The 18,866-nt window shown below is 46.7% G+C and overlaps 1 protein-coding gene and 1 long non-coding RNA gene across 6 annotated transcripts in view; one reads left to right on the forward strand and one right to left on the reverse strand.

The window, feature by feature from the left end:
- Window positions 1-4: 4 nt before the first annotated feature.
- LOC143403325 (uncharacterized) lies at window positions 5-10,112 on the forward strand. The gene is made up of 3 exons (XR_013091859.2): window positions 5-866; window positions 4,475-4,527; window positions 8,512-10,112. It is a non-coding gene; the product is annotated as an uncharacterized LOC143403325 (long non-coding RNA).
- A 1,233-nt stretch (window positions 10,113-11,345) lies between these two features.
- Window positions 11,346-18,866, reverse strand: part of Kif1b (kinesin family member 1B) — a 152,021-nt gene continuing 144,500 nt past the window's right edge. For all 5 annotated transcript variants that reach the window (XM_076861327.2, XM_076861325.2, XM_076861324.2 and 2 more), the window contains 5 exons: window positions 18,397-18,518; window positions 17,215-17,364; window positions 16,484-16,676; window positions 16,152-16,270; window positions 11,346-15,683 (listed from right to left, as the gene is read on the reverse strand). In XM_076861327.2, the coding sequence (XP_076717442.2) occupies window positions 15,641-15,683; window positions 16,152-16,270; window positions 16,484-16,676; window positions 17,215-17,364; window positions 18,397-18,518 (627 nt within the window). In that variant the 3' untranslated portion in view covers window positions 11,346-15,640. The remainder of the gene's footprint in view (window positions 15,684-16,151; window positions 16,271-16,483; window positions 16,677-17,214; window positions 17,365-18,396; window positions 18,519-18,866) is intronic.

Genomic DNA, 18,866 nt, shown 5'->3' on the forward strand with positions numbered 1-18,866 from the left:
CTCCGGCGCGCCGGGCCGCAGCGCCGCGCCCGCGACCCGGCTAAATCCACTTGGTCCGCGGCTCGCGGCTGCCCGCTGGCGCACGCGGCCGGGGTCTGCAGCGCCGAGCGGAGGAGGAGCTCCAGCGACCACCGAGCACCTAGATGCCTTTTGCTCGAGTCCATCGCTGCTTCCTCCCATCACTGCCTCGCACTATGGGGCACTCACGTCGTGTCCCTCGACTGCCGGGCAGGGGCCAGGTCTTTTCGTCCTGCCATGCGGCACGGGGGTGGGGACAGGAAGTGTGGACCCTCAGCGATCCGGTGTGGGAACCGGGCACCCGCTTTCTGCCGGTGAAGAAAATGAGGCGTAGAGAGCAGGCAGTAGACTTAGGGGTTGGAGTGTGATGGGGCCAGGACTGAGTCTTGCTGATCAAGACTTGGGTACCATCCAACCCCGTCCAGCGTGTGTGTGTGTGTGTGTGTGTGTGTGTGTGTGTGTGTGTTGATACCAAGTGTTAATCCCAGGGGCGCTTTAACCATTGAGCCACGCCTCCAGTTCTTTTTAAATTATTTTTTTGAGACAGGGTCTCGCTAAATTGCTGGCTTTTGAACTTCTGATTCACCTTAAGCCAAAACATTAAAGACATTTGGAAAATGTCAACAGTATTGATCTTAGTGAATTTCTTGTTTTAAAGAAATTGGTTTTCGTGTGTGTGTGTGTGTGTGTGTGTGTATGTGTGTGTGTGTGTTTAACTTAGGGCTGCTTTATCACGAGCTACACCCTAGCCCCCTTTTATTTTTGAAACAAGTTCTTACTAAATTGCCCAGGCTGGCCTCCAACTCCCCATCTGCCTGCCTTAGCCTCCAGAGTTGCTGGGATGATAGGTGAGCATCACCATGATCAGTGCCAGGAAATTGTTTTTCAAAATTTTCTGAGTTTCAGTTTTAAAAACTGTATATTCTGATATAACTTACTAAACAAAAACTCTTTGGGTCCTCAATAAGTTTTAAGAGTGTGAAGTGGTACTAAGACAAGAAGTTTGAGAACCACTGTCTAGCTCAACTTATATCTGAGAGATGACTCGCTGAGTCCCATGGTGACAGAGCTACTGGAGAACAGCCTCTTGGAGACAGCTTGCTCTCCAAGGTTCCCTTCATTCACATCTGGGATTCAGACACAGATGCATGTGGTAGGGCAGTAAGTTATCACAAATGTCAGATCAGATGCTGGACTTTAGTTCTTGGAAACTGCCTGATAAAGAGGGGAAAGAATGGGTTTGGGTTCACCTGATAGCTCATTCTGGTTCCATTCATTTCATATATATATTTAGTTGTTGATAGACCTTTATTTTATTTATTTATATGTGTGCAGAGAACCAAACCTAGTGCCTCACACATGCCAGGTAAGTGTGCTACCGCTGAGCCGAAGCCCCAGCCCTCCATTCATTTCTAGCTGTGTGATTTGGGAAAGTTTTTGAAAGTTTGTTTTGCTGGTGCTGGGGATTGAACCCAGGGTACTGGGTATGCACACACTGTACCACTGAGCTTCATCCCCAGGGGCAAATTATCGAGTCCTTCGGTAAGAGAAATGATACAACCTCACCTGGTAGCTGGAAGTTTAAATTAAGCAAAGAGGACCTTGTGCCTGGCATTTGGTACTTGTATATTAGCTTCTATTGTTGAGGCCCAGAGCACCAAACCCCCCAAATCCGGCACCTTGGTGTGCTGAATACTTTGGACTGAAGAAACCTAAAAGGTTTGATAAAGGTCTTTCTGACCTCAGGTCTTCCTGTCTCACCTCTCTTACTCCTTTGGAGGGAATTCTGCAAACCAGAATTCCTCTTCCCTAAAGTGGCTCATAGAGACTTGAACCCCACTTCCCTAAAGCCAGCCATAAAATCCTAGAAATATTACTCAAATCTACTTTTTTTTTTTTTTTTTTTGGTGTTTTGGGAATTGAACTCACACATGCTAGGCAAGCACTCTACCACTCAAGTACCCCCTAAGCCTGGTTCTCCTACCTTTGGGGGCAGGAACTGACCATAAAAGAATTCCACAGCCTACCTTGTCTGATAGCCCCTCATTCCAGAGGGGTCCTGACCCATGCCCTGGGGAAGGAAGGAGTGCTGGGCAGAGAAGCCTAGAAAAAAGCTGGGCAGGGCTTGCTGAATCCCCCTCTCAGTCTGTCACTGCTAGGTTAGACTCTCTGTGCAACCACTTTTCTTCATGGCTGTCCATTCCTCACTGGACCTAAGCATAAAAATAACCAGTTTTCCAGGGTCTTTGGAATCTTCATTTCTTTTTTTTTTTTTTTTTTTTTTTTAAGAGAGAGAGAGAGAGAGAGAAAGAATTTTTTTAATATTTATTTTTTAGTTTTTGGTGGACACAACATCTTTGTTTGTATGTGGTGCTGAGGATCGAACCCGGGCCGCACGCATGCCAGGCAAGCGCGCTACTGCTTGAGCCACATCCCCAGCCCTGGAATCTTCATTTCTGAAGGCTCCTGTGTTGTGTAAAACTTGGCTTAAATAAATCTGCTATGCTTTTGTCTTGTTAACCAGTGATTCCTTACAGGAGGTATTCGCTGTGACCCTCATGGTGGGTGAGGAGAGGGACCATCCTTTCTTATCCCCATTCTCTTTTTAATGGATAGTACTCAGAATGAAGGGACATATGCTGGGTATGGTGGTTCATGCCATCAATCGCAGGGACTCCAGAGGCTGAGGCAGGAGGATGACAAGTTTGAGGCCAGCTTCAGCAACTTAGTGAGACCCTGTCTCAGACTAAAAATAAATAAATAAAAAGTGATGGGGATTTAGCTCAGTGAGGGAGTGCTCCTGGGCATGCCCTGGTACCACACACACACACAAAAAAAAAAAAAATAGAGGAGACACAAATTACATTGGGAAGAAAATTCTCCCAGCTTCCTTTGAAACCTTCCAGAGAAAGAGGTAAAAGCATGGCTCTGCAGAAGGCTCCTAGGTGGTTCCCAGAGCTTGTGCTGAGCTGGGGACACATGGCTCCATCGTCTGTTTTCTACTGGAAAAAACAACATTCCCATTTGATGATGGCAGAGCCAGGCACACCTCACCCCCCATCACTGCCTCTCCCCTCACTCACTACCGCTTCTGCGTTCCCTTGGGAGTGGGGTGTCCAGCATGTCCTGTTACAGATATCCATGTTTTTTAGTTTGTTTGCTTTCAGATGGGATCTGGCAGTGTTGCCCAGGCTGGCCTGGAACCCCTGGGCTCCACAGATTGCCTCCACCTCCTGAGTCACTGGGACCTCAGGCATGCACCACCACTCAGTTATTGCTTTGTTTTCTAGAGCATTCCAGTACAATGACTGGGACCACGGGCCTCAGTCTGGGCTTATGTCCCAGGGGTGAGACGCAGCCAAGGTGGAGGAGCAGCCCTGTCTTTGCTTGAGCCCCACATGGCGGTCTTCGGGTGACTGACCACTCTGCAAGACCAGCTGTGCAGCGCCTCTTCACCAGACACATCTGTGAGGCAAGGACTCGCCTGCCTCCCCCTCTCCCTGCAGTCCACTAGGTTCAGAGACTGCTTTCTGGCTCCAGAACTGGGCCTGGGGTTCTGACACACGATTTTACTTGTGTCACCTCTCTGGCTCCTTCCAGCTTGCCTTTTCAGCTCACAGGAGGTGTCCCCTCTTCCTTGCTGGCGTCCTTAGCATGGTGCTGGTCACTGCTGGCTTCTGCTCTCATTCCCATTAGACCACTCAGTGTGAGAGGCCAGTGGCGTGTCTGCGTGTTCAGTGTGTTTCTCTCATCCTCTATATGCCTTGTGCACAGCAGGCAGCACTACCTGTTGCTGGTGAATGGCTGGTTTACATTGGCTTTTTAAAAGGGGAATTACTGGAACTGGGGCTGGAGCTCAGGGATAGAGTGCTTGTTCAGCCCCTGCAGAGGCCCTGGAGTCAATCCTCAGCACATTAAAAAAAAAAAAAAAAAAAAAAAAAAAAGGACAGAAAGGGGCACTAACTATTCAATTCCATTTGGTGAAAGTGGTCTTAGTTGTACCTCCGTCTCCTTGTGTACCTATGAATAACAATTTCTTTCATTCTAAAAACTGTTCTGCTTGGATGATAAATTATATTGGTGTCCTACTTTGACACCATAAGTCCTGGGGTTGGGGATTTGGTGGAGAGTGCTTGCTTAGCACACGCAAAGCCCTGAGTTTAGTCCTTGGCCCTGGGAAAAGAAAAACAAACAAATAAAAACCCACCCTATGTCCCAACGTCAGATTTCTTTTTAGAAAATATATTTATGGAGGTGTCAACTAATTGCTATATGATCCATATGCTGTAAGTATAGGCTGGAGTCGGCTTTCTGTGGCCGTGTAGGCCTCACCATAATCCAGCTTCAGTGCACTCCCGCTGCCCAGGTTTCCTCACCTGTTCGCTCCCTCCCCAGTCCCAGGCAACCTCTGATGTACTTTGTTGTATAGTCTGATCTTCCCCTGCCTTTCTGACAGGTAAGCCCCTGGAGACAGCAATGTTTGCAGAGGGACCAAGATGATCTGAACAGGTAGGTCCTACCAGGTTTCCTTACTCTATTAGGACTTTGTCCAATCACTTTTTTTTTGGTACCAGGGATTGAAGCCAGCAGCACTTAACCACTGAGCCACATCCCTGGCCCTTTTTTATATTTTATTTAGAGATGGGGTCTCGCTAAGTTGCTTAGGGCCTCACTTAGTTGCTGAGGCTGGCTTTGAACTGGTGATCTTCCTGCCTCAGCCTCCCAAGCTGCTGGGATTTCAAGGTGCACCTGTCTAATCACATTTTGACATGGCTGTACATGCTTCAGACACACAAAAGGACACACAACTGAGAGGGCAAGGAAGCTATACCTTGCCCAATGCATCTCTTCATCCATATTCTTTGAAATTTCCTTGAGAATGGACCAGAAGACATGTTTCTATGAGTTCTGTTAACTGCTTGAGTGGATTAGTCCAACCTGGGGAGAAGGCTGTGGGAACACTGATTTGTAGCTGGTTGGTCAGAAACACAGGGGCTTGCAGTTGACATCTGAAGTGGGGGTAAGTCTTGAGGACTAAGCCCTCAACCTGTGAGCTCACAGGTTCACTGAATTAGGGGATACCCGAGAGCGAACACTGGAGTTGCTTGCTGGGTACAGGGGGAATCCCCTGCATCTGGGGTTGGGGCGAGTTGTGTGGTGAGAGCGTAGAAGCAGCTGTGGCATTTGCTCTTCTAGAGATTTGTAACGTACAGCGTGCTTCATTGCTCCTTATGGCCAAGTGCTTATCTGCTGATAGACATCTGGATTGTTTCTAAATGAGCATCAAAGAAAAATATGATTGTTTTAAACTCAAATTGCTGTCCACATGTATGTTTTCATTTCCCCAGGATAGATACTTAGGAGTGCAGTTGCTGGGTTGTAAGTATGATTTATTTTATGGGACTTAGGATGGAACCTAGGGTCATGTACATGCCAGGCAAGTGCTCTACCACTGAGCCACATCCCCAGTCTATATATATCGTTGTTGATAGACCTTTATTTATTTATATGTATTTATATTTATATATTTTTTTATTATTCATTAATCGAACCCAGTGCCTCACACATGCCAGGCAAGTACGTTACCGTTGAGCCATAGCCACAGCCTGTGACTTTTCTTTTTTTAAAAATTTCTTTGAGCTGGGCGCAGTGGCACATGCCTATAATCCCAGCAGTTTTGGAGGTTGAGACAGGAGGATCACGAGTCTCAGCCTTCCTTGTTGCTGGGATTACAAGTGTGGCCATCATGCCTAGGCTACTTTTCTTTTGAGCTTGACTTTCAGAGAGCTGCCTGTGTCTCCATCACTCAGAGCCATAGATTTGGAAAGAGGTTATGCTCAGACCTTGACCACTGTGGTTGGGCTGGGAAGTGCATTCTCAGCTTCCCTTTCCCTTTCCCTTCCCATTCTTCAGTCTCCCTGCGCCTTGGAGTCCCACCGGCCAGTGCCATGTATAGGCTTCCCAGTCAGCCGGGCTCATCTAGTCCTTGAATTCGGCACTCACCTTTCCTGCCTTGCCCTGCTGTTTCTAGCTCCTCTGCTGCTTGCCTTGGAAGCCTCAGGCTAGCAAACTCAGGGCTTTCCCACTCCTTTCTCACCAAGCTTCCCAATTTAGACTGATGAAGCCCAGGTCCCTGCCTTCCCATCGCCCAAACCTTTCACACACCAACTTTGAGCTAGTGAGACAGTCCCCCTGAGGTGGTGCAGCAAGTGGAGCTGTCCCAAGCAGGAGTCTGCAGCTCTTGCCTGGGGCTCCACCAGTGTAGTCCACTGCACCCCCACCCCTTGCCTAGCATCTGCAAGGCCTGGGGTTCAATGGATCCCCAGCACAACCAAAAAAAAAAAAAAAAAGAAAAGAATTTTTTTTTTTCAATTTTATGCTTTTTAAATTTTCAACTTTTTGTGGTCCCCCCCCACACACACACATTCCTTTACACTGCCACAGCCAGCGCCTCCACAGCACTGTCCCTCTTTTGTCTGTGGCTAAGGCCTTCTGGAGTCCATAGGCTGTGCCTAAAGGTACAAAGCTCCTGGGAGTAGGTCCGGTGCTGGGTGCCACCACCACTGGCATTTCTGCCCCCCCAGACCAGGCTTAGCATCTCATCTCATGGCAGAGACCAGGATCAGAAAAGGCAAGGAAAAGCTTCTAGAAGACAAGAAGCTGGAGCTTTATGGGCTTGTAACAGCCTGCCTGACTGCAGAGACCCTGCTGCTTGCCAGGTACAGGCATGTCAAAATGACCCATGTGACAAAGAAACAGCTCAAGGAAGTTGACTATCCCAGCCAGTCAGCGGCAGAACTGAACTTTAACCCAAGTCTTCAGGGACCAAATCCAGCCCTCTTTCCTAATAGGGCAAGCAGGACTCAATTGTGCATGCTCACGACTGACTTCCAGCAAAACTGGGCATACCTGTGGATTGACCATGTTTAGTTGACTCTAAATGGAAATCTGGATTGAGCTCTGAGTGACTAGTTTCTGGAGAACCCACAGTGGCTCCCTCAAGAGGTCCTTGCTGAAGGGCACAGCTTTCAACTGTACTGCAACTACTTCCTCTTTCCTGGGCTCAGTTACAAGGAAAGCTTGCTATCAGACTTTGCTGAGGAAACAAATTGATTGCTCTAGTCTGAGATTTGGCAAGGCAGGAATTATGCTGAGTCAATGTGACTAAACATCTGAACTTCCTCAGTCACCTCTGGGTAGGCACCGACTGCTCCAGCAAACAAGTAGAAATCTAATCATAAAGCCATTAGGGGTTTCTTTCTTTACTGTCACACACTGCGTGGACTTACCATTTCTATGTTAAGCAGCAGAAATAAACAAAAACCCAAAACTGCTTTCCCAGAGTATTGAAAACTATGGCCAAGTAGCTTAGGAGAGAGGGGCTGGGACCTGAGTGAGTGTCCCTCAGAGACACACATAATGCTGGAGCCAGAATCTCACCCTGACCTGCTGTTTTTAGAAAATCCACAGATACTTGACATGTCATGCTTAAGAAAATCAACCCATGTTACTATTCACTTAAAAAATGTTCTGGCTTGCTGACTCCCAGATCCCGGATGAAAGCAAGGGCATGAATTCTACAAAAACAGCCTTCTAGGCACACCTCCCAGGGAGGAACCCTTTGACTTACAGAAGAGGGTGTATGAGCACTCGTGGGTTGTCCAGACGTGAAAATCCCAGCCCTGCTGCAATTCCTATTACTGAACTGAAATGGCTGGATGCATGCAAGAAGGCGCAGTGCTCAAAAATTCCTGAGACACGAATCCAAAAGCCAGAGGAGCGAGCACGTAAGGTGCTCAGAAGAGCTACCCGGCTGTGTAGGGATAAGGAGGCCTGAAGGGAGACTGGGACCCTCCCCATGTGATCAAAAGTGGAATGAGAAGAAGTCAGACCAACAAGTAATGTAGCAACATGAGCCCTGTTCCACTGACCTCCTGACTCTCAGTGCAGTCAGCTTTGCCAGCGACGTGCTGCCCTGGTTGAGGTCTAGCTGTGAGGTACAATCAGCTTCCTGAGAACAAATTCAGGGATGATGATCCAGTTCAAACTGAAAGTCCAGCAGGGTTCAAGGGAGACAAGGCCGGATGTACTCTATTCTCTAGAGCTGACCTAACTTTCAAGACTGTGAAGGCACCCAGTCAAGTGGGTCACTTCCATCATCTCTCCATCCTGGTCTCCTTCCCAAAGCCAGTTTTCCTTCCCAGTCATTTCACCACAATTAGCACACAAACAGACTGTGGCCCCATGTCCCCTTCCAGAAGGTTAACCCTTTTCTTCTCCCGTTTTCGGTAAGCATCTCTGAAAGAATTGCCTGTTCTCCCTTGGAACTTGCCGCTGGAGTTTTTCTCCCAACAATACTCTGCTCGCAGGTGACCTTGCTCTGGCAGAGGCACTTATTGTCCTCCCCCCACTCCCTGGACTGGGAAACAAATCCAGGGGCACTTTACCACTGAGCTACACCCACTTTTGTTTGTTTGTTTTATTTTGAAACAGGATCTTACCAAGTTGCTGAAGCTGGCCTCAAACTCAGTGCTCCTGGCAGAGGCACTCCTAAGGCTCCATTCTAGACCCTTCTCTAAATTTGGAATGAGACCTCAGACCTGGGTGGGCCAGTTGCCTTCTCCTCCTCAGGACCTCTGCTGCCTTCAGGGATTACACTGGACTGACATCACCTGGAAGATCATGAAACAGGCCGTCCCAGGCCCTACCAAGACCACCTCAATCAGAATCTGCATTTTGGCACGGTGATCCCAGGTGATTCTGGTGCTTACTAAAGTTCCAGAGGTGCTACTCCAAATCCTTGAAAACTGAGTTTCAGTATCAGAAAACCCATTATAAGTTGCATCCTCTAATAGCAGTTTTATCACTAATACAAGTGATACTTTGGTCTCCAATTGGCCTTATCTCACTTGGTTCTGAAACTGGGAAATAGTAATATGATTGGCTCCCCCAAACTTCCTCCACCTTCCTGTTGCTGAAACCTGTGGTTCGCTGCTTCGGTTTATCGGCTGCACTGGACACAGTGATGGCATCCTGCATCTTCCAACACTTAGTGGCCACCTGTGGGAGACCAACCTTGCACTTGATTGAGTCACACTCCCCAGCTGGGTGCTGAGGCGCTCAGTCATAGAAATGTGGCAGAGCTTTCCCCACCCTTCTTGGGTTCGAGGGTCGGTGTCTTGAGCATGGGTGTGTCTTGCTACAGCCCCATGGGTGAAGCTACGCTCACCTGTTCCTTTGTAATATAACCCCTTGCCCTGTTTAGGATAGAATCTTCCATGGAAGTGCCTTGTGTGTGTCCCCTCCTCTTACTGTGCCCTTGGGTGTGGCCTACCCAGGTGTCAGTCAACGTGCTGACAGTGGACATCATGAAGATAGACTCAGCCCCCTGAAACCTGCCCCCTTGCCTCATTTGAACAGCTTCTCCTCAATAAAAGGGGTCAGCGCGTGCTCTCGCTCTCTCTTCCTACGGACCTTTAAGGCCAGAGGAGCTGTCACAGCAAAAAAGGTATTTGTGTCTCTTGTGTGGTTATTTTGCACAGCCCAATTAGCCCAGTTCAACTGGAGTGACCCCTGAACCTTTTAGTCCGAGAACAGAAACCAGGCAGCCACCTGTCACTCTTCATGGCCACGCCTCTTCCTCTTTGCTGGACCAGTCTTCTCTCCCTGACTTCTACAGCTGGAGAGCTCTGGACTCTCCCCAGGTCTCCAGCCTCTGCCTTCCTTCGTCAAAGACCCTCTTTGAATACAACCAGTTTACCCAACTGTCCCGCCGAGTACACATTCAGGTGGAAGTGCCGGCATCTCAAAACAAACACGACCAACCCGACAGCTGTTCTTCTACCATTTTCTTCATCTTGGGAAATTGCAATGCTGTTCTTTTTGCCCAGGCACGCATCTTGTGAACTACTTTCCTCCTTTCTTTCTGACTCCACAAAAAGGCTCTGAGCAAATGTTGGTTCCGACTTAACGATGCTGGTATCTCCGACCCGTCCTGCTCTGACCTTGGTCTAGGCCACCATCATCTTCCCTGGAATACTCCTAGTTTGTTCCTTTCCTACTTTTGTCCCTCAACCTCCAGCAAGCTATCTTCCACTCCGCAGTCCGAATGGTCTTTTAAAAACACAAATAATAGGACCTGCCTCCTTGTCTCAGAAACCTTCACTTGCTTCCCATTTTACTCTAATGAAGACCCAAGTCCATCCTAAGCCCTGACCCCTGGGATGTCCCCATCACTCCCCTAGTACTCATTCCACACCAGCAGCCTTGCTACTTCTGGAACCTACTTAGGACACTGTTAACCCTGGGGCTTAATTTTTCTGCTTGAGACCTCCTTGCCCAGGGATCTGGCGATTCAGGATTCTGCTTATTCGCCATCTCCCAGGAGAGCCTTTCCTTTCTGCATGGTGTAAGCAGAGGCCTCCTCCCCATCCCTCTCAATTTTCCACTTGGCTTTACTGTCCACCGTGACCCTTACTGCTTGACATTGTGAATATGTTTTGCAGATACTGTCCCCCACTGGAACAGAGGCCACAGGTGCTTGCTCCGTGTGCTGCAGAATCACTGGCCGCCACACTGTATCAGCACAGGATCCCCATACTCAAGTGTTGCTTGTTAAAGTAAACTGACATGTTGATATTTTTTCAAATCCTCTTCCCAAGAAAGAAACAAACAAACAAAAACCAACACTCAACATAACACTAGTACATCATTGGTAGTTATATACAAAGAAAGGCTTCAGTTGGGCAGTGGCACACAACTGTAATCCCAGCAATGTGGGAGGCTGAGGCAGGAGAATTGCAAGTTTAAGGTCAACTCAGCAAGACCCTGTCCTAATAAAAAACAAATAGAAAAAGACTGGGTATGTAGCTGGGTGGTATAGCATTAGCCTAGCATGCTGGAGACCCTGTGTTTGCTCCCCAGTACCCACAGACAAAAAAAGAAAGGTGTTGCAGGAGAGAAACACCAAATCTCTTAGCAAAAATAACTAATATATTTAAGAGGAAAATACTTTTAAACACCACCACCACATTAGCTTTCCTGGTTATATAAGAAGCACTACTTTTTCTTTTTTTAGTTATAGGTGGACACAATATCTTTATTTTATTTTCATGTGGTGCTAAGGATTGAACCCAGTGCCTCTCACACGCTAGGTGAGCACACTTTACTTCTGAGCCACAACCCCAGCCCAAGAAGCACTACTTTGAGTATCAGTAAGGAACCTGTAGGTCATAGCACCGTGATTTTCGATTAATCTTTGCAAGTCAAGAGAAGAAATCTGTGTAATTACTTCTAAAGGGTGTGAGAATAAATGCACATTGAGAGCCTTCTGATGCACTGGCTGTACCTTTATTATTTTTACCTTGTTCACTAATAGTTCTGTGATGTAGGTTACCATACACAGTTAGATAATGTCTGCATTGCACACCTAAGGCTATACAGCAAAAGAATCAGAATTAGTACAAATACAAGAACTATATTTACATTCTGTATACTCAAGCTCCAAACATCAGATAGTATTTACAAAATAAAACATGAAAATGAAAATCCAAAATTAATAATGTACATTGTTGCTAATGTGCTCAACTCCTTCACTGGGGAGAGATCAGTTTGCAAAAGTCTTGGTTCAAAAAGGCCACTTATGCTTCATGGGTTTTGTTATAGCGTGTGAAGATGGTGACAAGAGACTTCAATCTCAACAGACAAGTACTTTAGAGCCACAGTGTCTTAAGACAATGCCTTAAACACAAGAAGGCTGGTGGATTCCTCAGGTGAACTGATGCCAGAATACACAGCATGAAAAGAAATGAACTGGAAGACACGGAAAAGCAGCACACAGCAGCCAGGGATCAGCAGGAGGCCAACCTCAGCTTGCACTTCCCACCTAAGCAGCCTTCTGGCTGTGAGTTGTTTGTTTTGTGGTGCTGGGGATGGAACCCAGGGCCTCAGGCATGACAGGCAGGCACTCTGCCACTGAGCCCCAGCCCAGCCTCTGGCTGTGCTTTTAACTTTTATCAATCTGATTTCTTCTTTTAAATGATTGGGGGCTTTCATAAGATTTTATAGGGCTCAAATACTAACTTCATAAATGGCCTTTTGAACAACAGCAGCAAATAATCTCTCTGCAAATGATCTCTGAGCTGCTCCAGAGGGTCACAGTCTGGCCTGCAAAGCTGATGGGTCACGGGCCGTGGCGGACGGCTGCAGTGCACACATGCAGAGTCCTATTCAAACACATCCAGCAATCTCCTGAGAGCAGCAGCAGAATTATTCTTTTCTTCTTAAAGAGCAAGTTAATAATCACATTTTGAAAAGGAAACCCAAAGGAAATGCACAGGACCCAAGTCAACCCCTGACACTGTCCAGGAGATCCCTAGCAGAGCCCAGCTCCAGAGCAGGAGACACAGGAAGAGTTCCCACAGGTGCTGCACCCAAGAGAATCCTTCTCTTCCAGTCCAATGTGCAATTCATTATAGCTGTATAAATATACAAATACCTTACAAAATTAAATATCCCTGTAAATTAGATAAGCAGCAGCAGGCAATAAAATAAAGTCTTTGCTTTAGGATTTGTGCCAGGAGAAGTCACCTCAATTTTAGATCCCCAAAGACCTTTCAAAATGATCTAATTTACTCCTTCATCTAAAAAGCTGAAAAATCCATCCATCTCTAATGGGAGTAGCTGTCTAAATTCTATGTAGCTGGGGTGGAGCAAGTAAAATAATAGTGGTTTCTTAGCTGGGAAAACTTCCTTCCTCACATCAACAATTTCTCCTTTTTAACCATGTGTTGGGGTCCAGGTGCCCACCCAGCCACTAGCAGCAGCCTGGCCTGTGCTCCTGACTGTGTGTAGGGGCTGGCTGGCCCCCCACAGTCCTGGCCTGAGAGCTGACTGACTCCCAGGCTGGCACACAGAAACAGGGACAATCTGAGCACTGGTTTGGGGCTGGTTGTGAGACCATCTTTCACATTGGTAGGAGAAAGGAGGATGGGGAAGGGAGAGAAGTTTTAACTATCACACGTTTTTCTGTGGCTGAGTTTTCTTTCTTGCCTTTTTGTTTATTTGAATGAATGCTTTAAGTAAGAAAAAATAAATAAGCCACCTGAATAGGTAGTTACCTGATGGGTCAGATCTCTTCAAGTTTCCTGCCACCACAGCTACAGCTGGAGCTCCATAAACAGTCTACTCTTAACCCTCTCCCCAAGCTTCAAAGCAGAGACAGCCCTGTTTGGAATGGGAAACATGCATCTTGGAACTGTTCAACTGATCTGAATATAGGCCCCAAGAAAAGGAGTGGAACCCAAGGCTGTGTGTACCCATCAGCCATGGCAGAGGCTCCTGGGATGGGGGAAAGCATGCCCTACCAAGACCCCTTGCAGGACATGACCACTCTCCTACCTCTGATTTTCCAATGAGGCCTTCATATTTGGGCATGTGGTGAATACAGTCCAATTTGGCTCAATCTAATGTCTGACCCTCCAAAGCAAAGACTTTCCAAACCAGTTTTGAGTTAGACCAAAAAAAAAAAAAAAATCAGTTGTTTCAGTGTATCCCAATTTCACTCTTCCTACCTCCCCCTGCCACAGACACAATCCTTCTGTCCAATTCAACAGCAGCAACATTGCTGATTTAATTTTACAAGTGACCTTCAAATTTCATCTTCATTTCCTTGAAATTATCTTCAGCTGCTATCCATGAAGCTGTCTCTCAGCAGACAGATCCTGCTGGACGGTGTGCGTGTCCAGCAGACCATGAAGACTTCTAACTACATTAAAACCTCACACACAGCTTAGGCAACAATATTAAAGTTAGTGACCCATGTTTAAAAATCCACAAATATTGTTGATCACCTTTCAGATAAGTCTGACTTCTCTGCTTCTTTTATTAAGCTCTCCGTGATTCACTTTCCTCCTCTTTCCAAGGCAATCATAAGTGAAGCACGGAGACTGGCTCCTCAGAGACAAGCCCAACCCAGACTAGACAGAGTTCAGAAGTGGAGCCTGGATGACAAGCCTCCCTAGTGACTGGATGTGAGAGCTTTTGACCTACTGGAAAGTAATTCAGCCCCCCACTACCTGAGAGTGCCCAAGAGCCCTCACTCCTGTCAGACGGAGAGCGCAGGCCTGTTCCTGGAAGCCTGAGCAGTGGTGAAGTAGAGGTGAGCAGGGGAGTGAAGGGTGGCAGGGAGCAACCCCGAGTCACTGGCAAAGCACCTCAAGGACATGGGGGCTTTCTTTAACCCCAGTCATTCCTACAGAACCCACTGGCAGTTGACAGGAGCAGCATTATCTTCTATGCTGGTCTTTGGAAATGGAAGGATCTGGTCTGTCAGCAGGAAAGGAGACTGTTGGCAGTGAGCACCCTCCTTTCTCCTTGGGTGGTATTTTTACACTACATGGAGGAGACAGTAACAAAGGAGGAGAGACAGGGCAGGGTACAGCAGCAAACTGTGGGGAAGGGCTCAATCCACCCTATTCTTTGTCCCCAGGTCTGTCTTGTTTTGTTTGGAGAGGTGGTGGGAGTTGGTCTTAATCTTGGGATCCAGAAAGTCAAGACTGCCATGTTTGCTCATTTATGAGTACAGGGTGATGAGCTACTGGATGCACAGGCAGATTTCCACATTTATACTGAAAGCTGCACTTTGATCAAAAGGAGCTACAACATCAAGTCCCTAACTCAGCATCAAGTTTATCACTCCCCCTTGTGGGAAATGTGTGCATGACGCTGCTCTCATTCATAATGTGTCCACTGTCATCCTTAATGCCAACAACAGAACTCAGAAACTCTGAGCAAGAGCCTTCCTCTCAGTAGGGAAAAGCAGTTCACAAGGGTCCCTCTGACTGCTGCCTTCATGGCCCACTTCAGGTCCTGTGTCTTGTGAGCCCACTGCACCCTCGGCCTGTTCCTTCCCACAAGGCCAACAGCAACCATGGCCCCAGCCTACTGAAAAGGCTCCTCTTGCAGCTCCCATTCCATGAAATCCTATAACTGTGCTCTGGGTAAGTCCCCAGCTTGACTCAGAATCTTAACTGTCCCATTCTTGAGCCCACTAGAAGTTTTTCCCTGAATGGAAATACAGGGATTGGCCACAGAAAAAAAGAGACAGAAGGGGGAAATATAAATTTTTTTTCTCAGGGTCTAACAAGGCCAGAATTTTCCTCCCTTAGTCTCTAAGCCACCCAAGAAAATATTAATGCTATCACAGAAAAAAAGAAAAAAAAAAAAAAAGGAACCTTGAAAAACAGTCAGAGGTATTATTCAAAGACAACAGTGAGACCTCAGTGGTGGTCATGATGGGCCCTATCATACAAAAGGCAGCCAAAGTACACCAAAAAAATAACATGGAGACTCACTGGATCCCCTCAGGTGTGTGTGTATGTGGGTGTGCACTGCTGTTAATCTTTTTTCCTTTCATTAGGCCACATGCTACTAACAAGATTCTTAGCACAAGAAAAAAGGAAAGAGTACAGAGCCATGAAGATGGGCAACAGGAGAACTAGAAAAAGTGCTGGACAAGGAGGGAAAAGTAGTTAAGCACAGGGTCACATACAGGAGCAACCGTCAAGAATCACAAAGAGAATGAGAGGTAACACTTCCTTTATCTCTCGAAGGCGAGTGCAGCTTAGTATTTCGGCTGGCTTGTGCATCTGCGGGAGAGTTTAGACCTGTGGGACAAATGGGAGGCAGGATCAGCAAACTGGATCTAGGTGTCCTCATCTCACAGGTCTTTTTCCTCTGCAGGACCAGGTCTTCTGGGACCTTGAATGAATGCTAGGCTGAGGTCCTGCCCACTCTGGGGACCCTGTGACACTACCCCCACTGAGGACCTGTGGCTGAATCACAGGGCTGAATGGTGGGAGATATTAAGGTCCTTACAATCTTCCCTTTCCTTGGTGCCCTGAACCCCACCTGCAGACCTTGAGAACAAAAAAAGGAGATCAACGGGTACACGTGTGACCAGAGTCTCCTTGGTGACCAGGATATAAAAAGGTACCTTAAGAAAAGGAGAGGCCTCATAACCACTATACAGTTCACTGCAGTCCTGCTCTCCCTGCACCTCAACGTTTCCTATTTATGTGGATATCTCTGAAGCCAAAAGTCTAGGGGAGAAAGCAAACAGAAGAACTTCTTACCGTATTGTGCCAGCAAGGAGTGGGTTAAAGGCATATAACCAGTCATTCATGTCTTTGTCATTGAGAGCCTGCAGAAGGACCCCACGATGCTTTGTGCATACAGCAAAAGTGTTAGGTGTCTGAAAGAGAGAGGTAGAGAAGAAGGTTGCTGCATGGAACAAGCAGTGGGGACCATCCTGCCACATTTGCCAGGTTCACAATGTATAAAGAGCTTCAAGCTGAAAGCTCAAGGAATTCAAGTCTACAGGAGGATCCATACCACACAACAGAACCTTAAACTCAAAAGGGAAGGCACGTGTGGCAGTGAAAAGCCAGGGCAAAGCAGGACTGACCTTCACCATGGCCTGCTGGTCCTCGCTGTATTCCACCTGTGCTGTGGACAGGTTAATGATGCCACGCTCCACGGGGTCCTTGTCACTATTATAGATGAAGACGTAAGGGCGGCGGACTACAACAAAATGTTTAGCCCAGTTGCTGGAAAGTGGCTCCTTGAAATGCAGATATCCTTTCTTAGAGACCACTGAGCTAAAAGGACAGTACAAAAAAGTTAGTTTCTCACAAAAAGAAAATGATCATATGCTGAGCATGAGATGATGCATGCCTATAATTCCAGTCAATTGGGAGGCTGAAGCAGGAAGATTGCAAGTTCAAGGCCAGCCTCAGCAACTTAGCAGGTCCTAAGCAACTTAGTGAGACCCTGTCTCAAAATAAAAAATAAAAAGGGCTGAGGATGTGGCCCAGTGGTAAAATGCCCTGGGTTCAGTACCCAGTTCCACAAAACCAGAAAAAAGACAGACAGTCATGAGCTGAGCACTATTAATGGTCTTTTTGCCCTAGATTCTTTTCTGCCAAATTAATATAGCAAAAGAGCAAAAAGTGCCCCAACACCATGCTGTGTCAGAAGCCAATGCCTGATGAGGTATAGCTGGGGCAGAAATCCAGTCTGGCTCCTTCCTCAGATTCAAAGTGTACTAGACTACAGCAGGCTCACACACATGAGTTGGAAGTCAATTCTTCTTGCTAATTTTTTATATCTAATATCCCTGGGGAATAGAGTACTTACCCTGGTCTAATTTCTTCAATATCTGGAACGAGATTGAGAAATTCATTTTTTCCTGCTCTGGCCAAATAGGGTGTTTCCATAGCTGGAACAATCTGAAACTGTTCAAATTCTGGGCAGGGACTAGAGGCTCGGGAATTGGCTTCTGGGGTCCTTTAAAAGAGAGAGGTTAGAAAGAAAAGGGTAATGAGAGTCTCAGTAAGGCCAAAGCATTTTGGGCACAGCCACCTCTCCAGGAGGGTATGGCTCCTCTCCCTGAGCACCAGCTGCAAAATGTCAGTTTCAGAGAACTCAGCTGAGTAGACAAGCTCCTATCAGAAAGTCAACACTGAATTCTACTGTTGTCCTCCTAGAGTTGTAAGAGGTCACTGATGATCACTGAGTCTCAGTTTATCTTCTTAGCCTAAGGCTCTCTGAACACAAGTTCCTGAATGTAAACTCTATTCCCTTATGTTTCTTTTTAGTTCTGTAGTCAAACCCAGGGTGGTTTTCAAAATGTGGTCTCTATACTTGCCTGGCATGCATGAGGTCTTGGGTTCTAGCCCTAGCACAGAGAATAAAAAAGTGGTCTCTGACTGACAGCAACAGCTTCATCTGGGAAACTGTCAGAAATTCAAATTCTTAAGATTCTAACAGATACCTCAGCATCAGAAACTTTGGGTGGGGCCTGGCCATCTACAAGCCTTCTAGAGGATACTGATGCACTCAATCTGAGATCTCAATCTGCCTTAGGAGTAGCAGATAAAGTCAACAAATGGGAAGAACCTCAGTTCCTAATGGCTGTGCAAGCAGAGTTGCAACACTGAGCTGGACCAGTTCTCTTTACTGAGAAAGAATCTCCTAGGTTCTGTGTGGTATCTTCATAGAGCAGCTTAGCCTAAGATGGTATCTCACTGATTGTAAGAAACCTTTTTTTTTCATAATTTATCACTTCTTAAATTGCGATGCCTCTTACAGGTGATGGCATGTTAAACTGAATTAGTTTTTTTTTTTCTTAGTGGCCTATAAAATAATCTTATAGTTGATGGCATCCTAAATTTATATCATTTAATGAGAAAAGGCTCCAGTGCATTTCTGAACATGGCCAGGGGGATGGCACTGCCCTCACTGAGAACCAGAGCTGGGGGAAGGCTGACATTTTCCTTGGTTCTTAGACTGACTTCTCTGTGAAATTTGGGCACTTACTTCTGATCCGCAGAGTTGCTCCTAGAGTCTACCAAAGAGGGGCAGGTGGAGGAGGGAGTGAGGGTAGCGCTGCTGAAACTGGACACAGAGGGATCCCGCCCAATTGGAGAGATATCAGACAACTGGAAGCAAAAAAAAAAACCAAAGAACAAAAAATAGCCAGTGAGATTCAGGAGCAAACGGCTTCCTCTCACCAGGCACAGTGGGGCACGCCTGCCATCCCAGCAACTCAGGAAGCTGAGGTAGGAGGACTGCAAGTTGAGTTAGACTAGGTAACTTAGCAAGACCCTGTTAAAGATCAAAAATAGAAAGGGCTGGGAATTTAGCTCAGTGGCAAGGCACCCTTGGGTTTAAACTCCTGTACCATAATAAATCACAAGTAAATAAAAAAATAAATTCTGAAAAGCTACCTTTGCCATAGTCTTTGATAACCATTGACTTCCTTTCATAAATCTTCAGAAGATCACTTA

Source organism: Callospermophilus lateralis, chromosome 7 (genome assembly GCF_048772815.1).
Source record: "Callospermophilus lateralis isolate mCalLat2 chromosome 7, mCalLat2.hap1, whole genome shotgun sequence".
NCBI lineage: Eukaryota > Metazoa > Chordata > Mammalia > Rodentia > Sciuridae > Callospermophilus > Callospermophilus lateralis.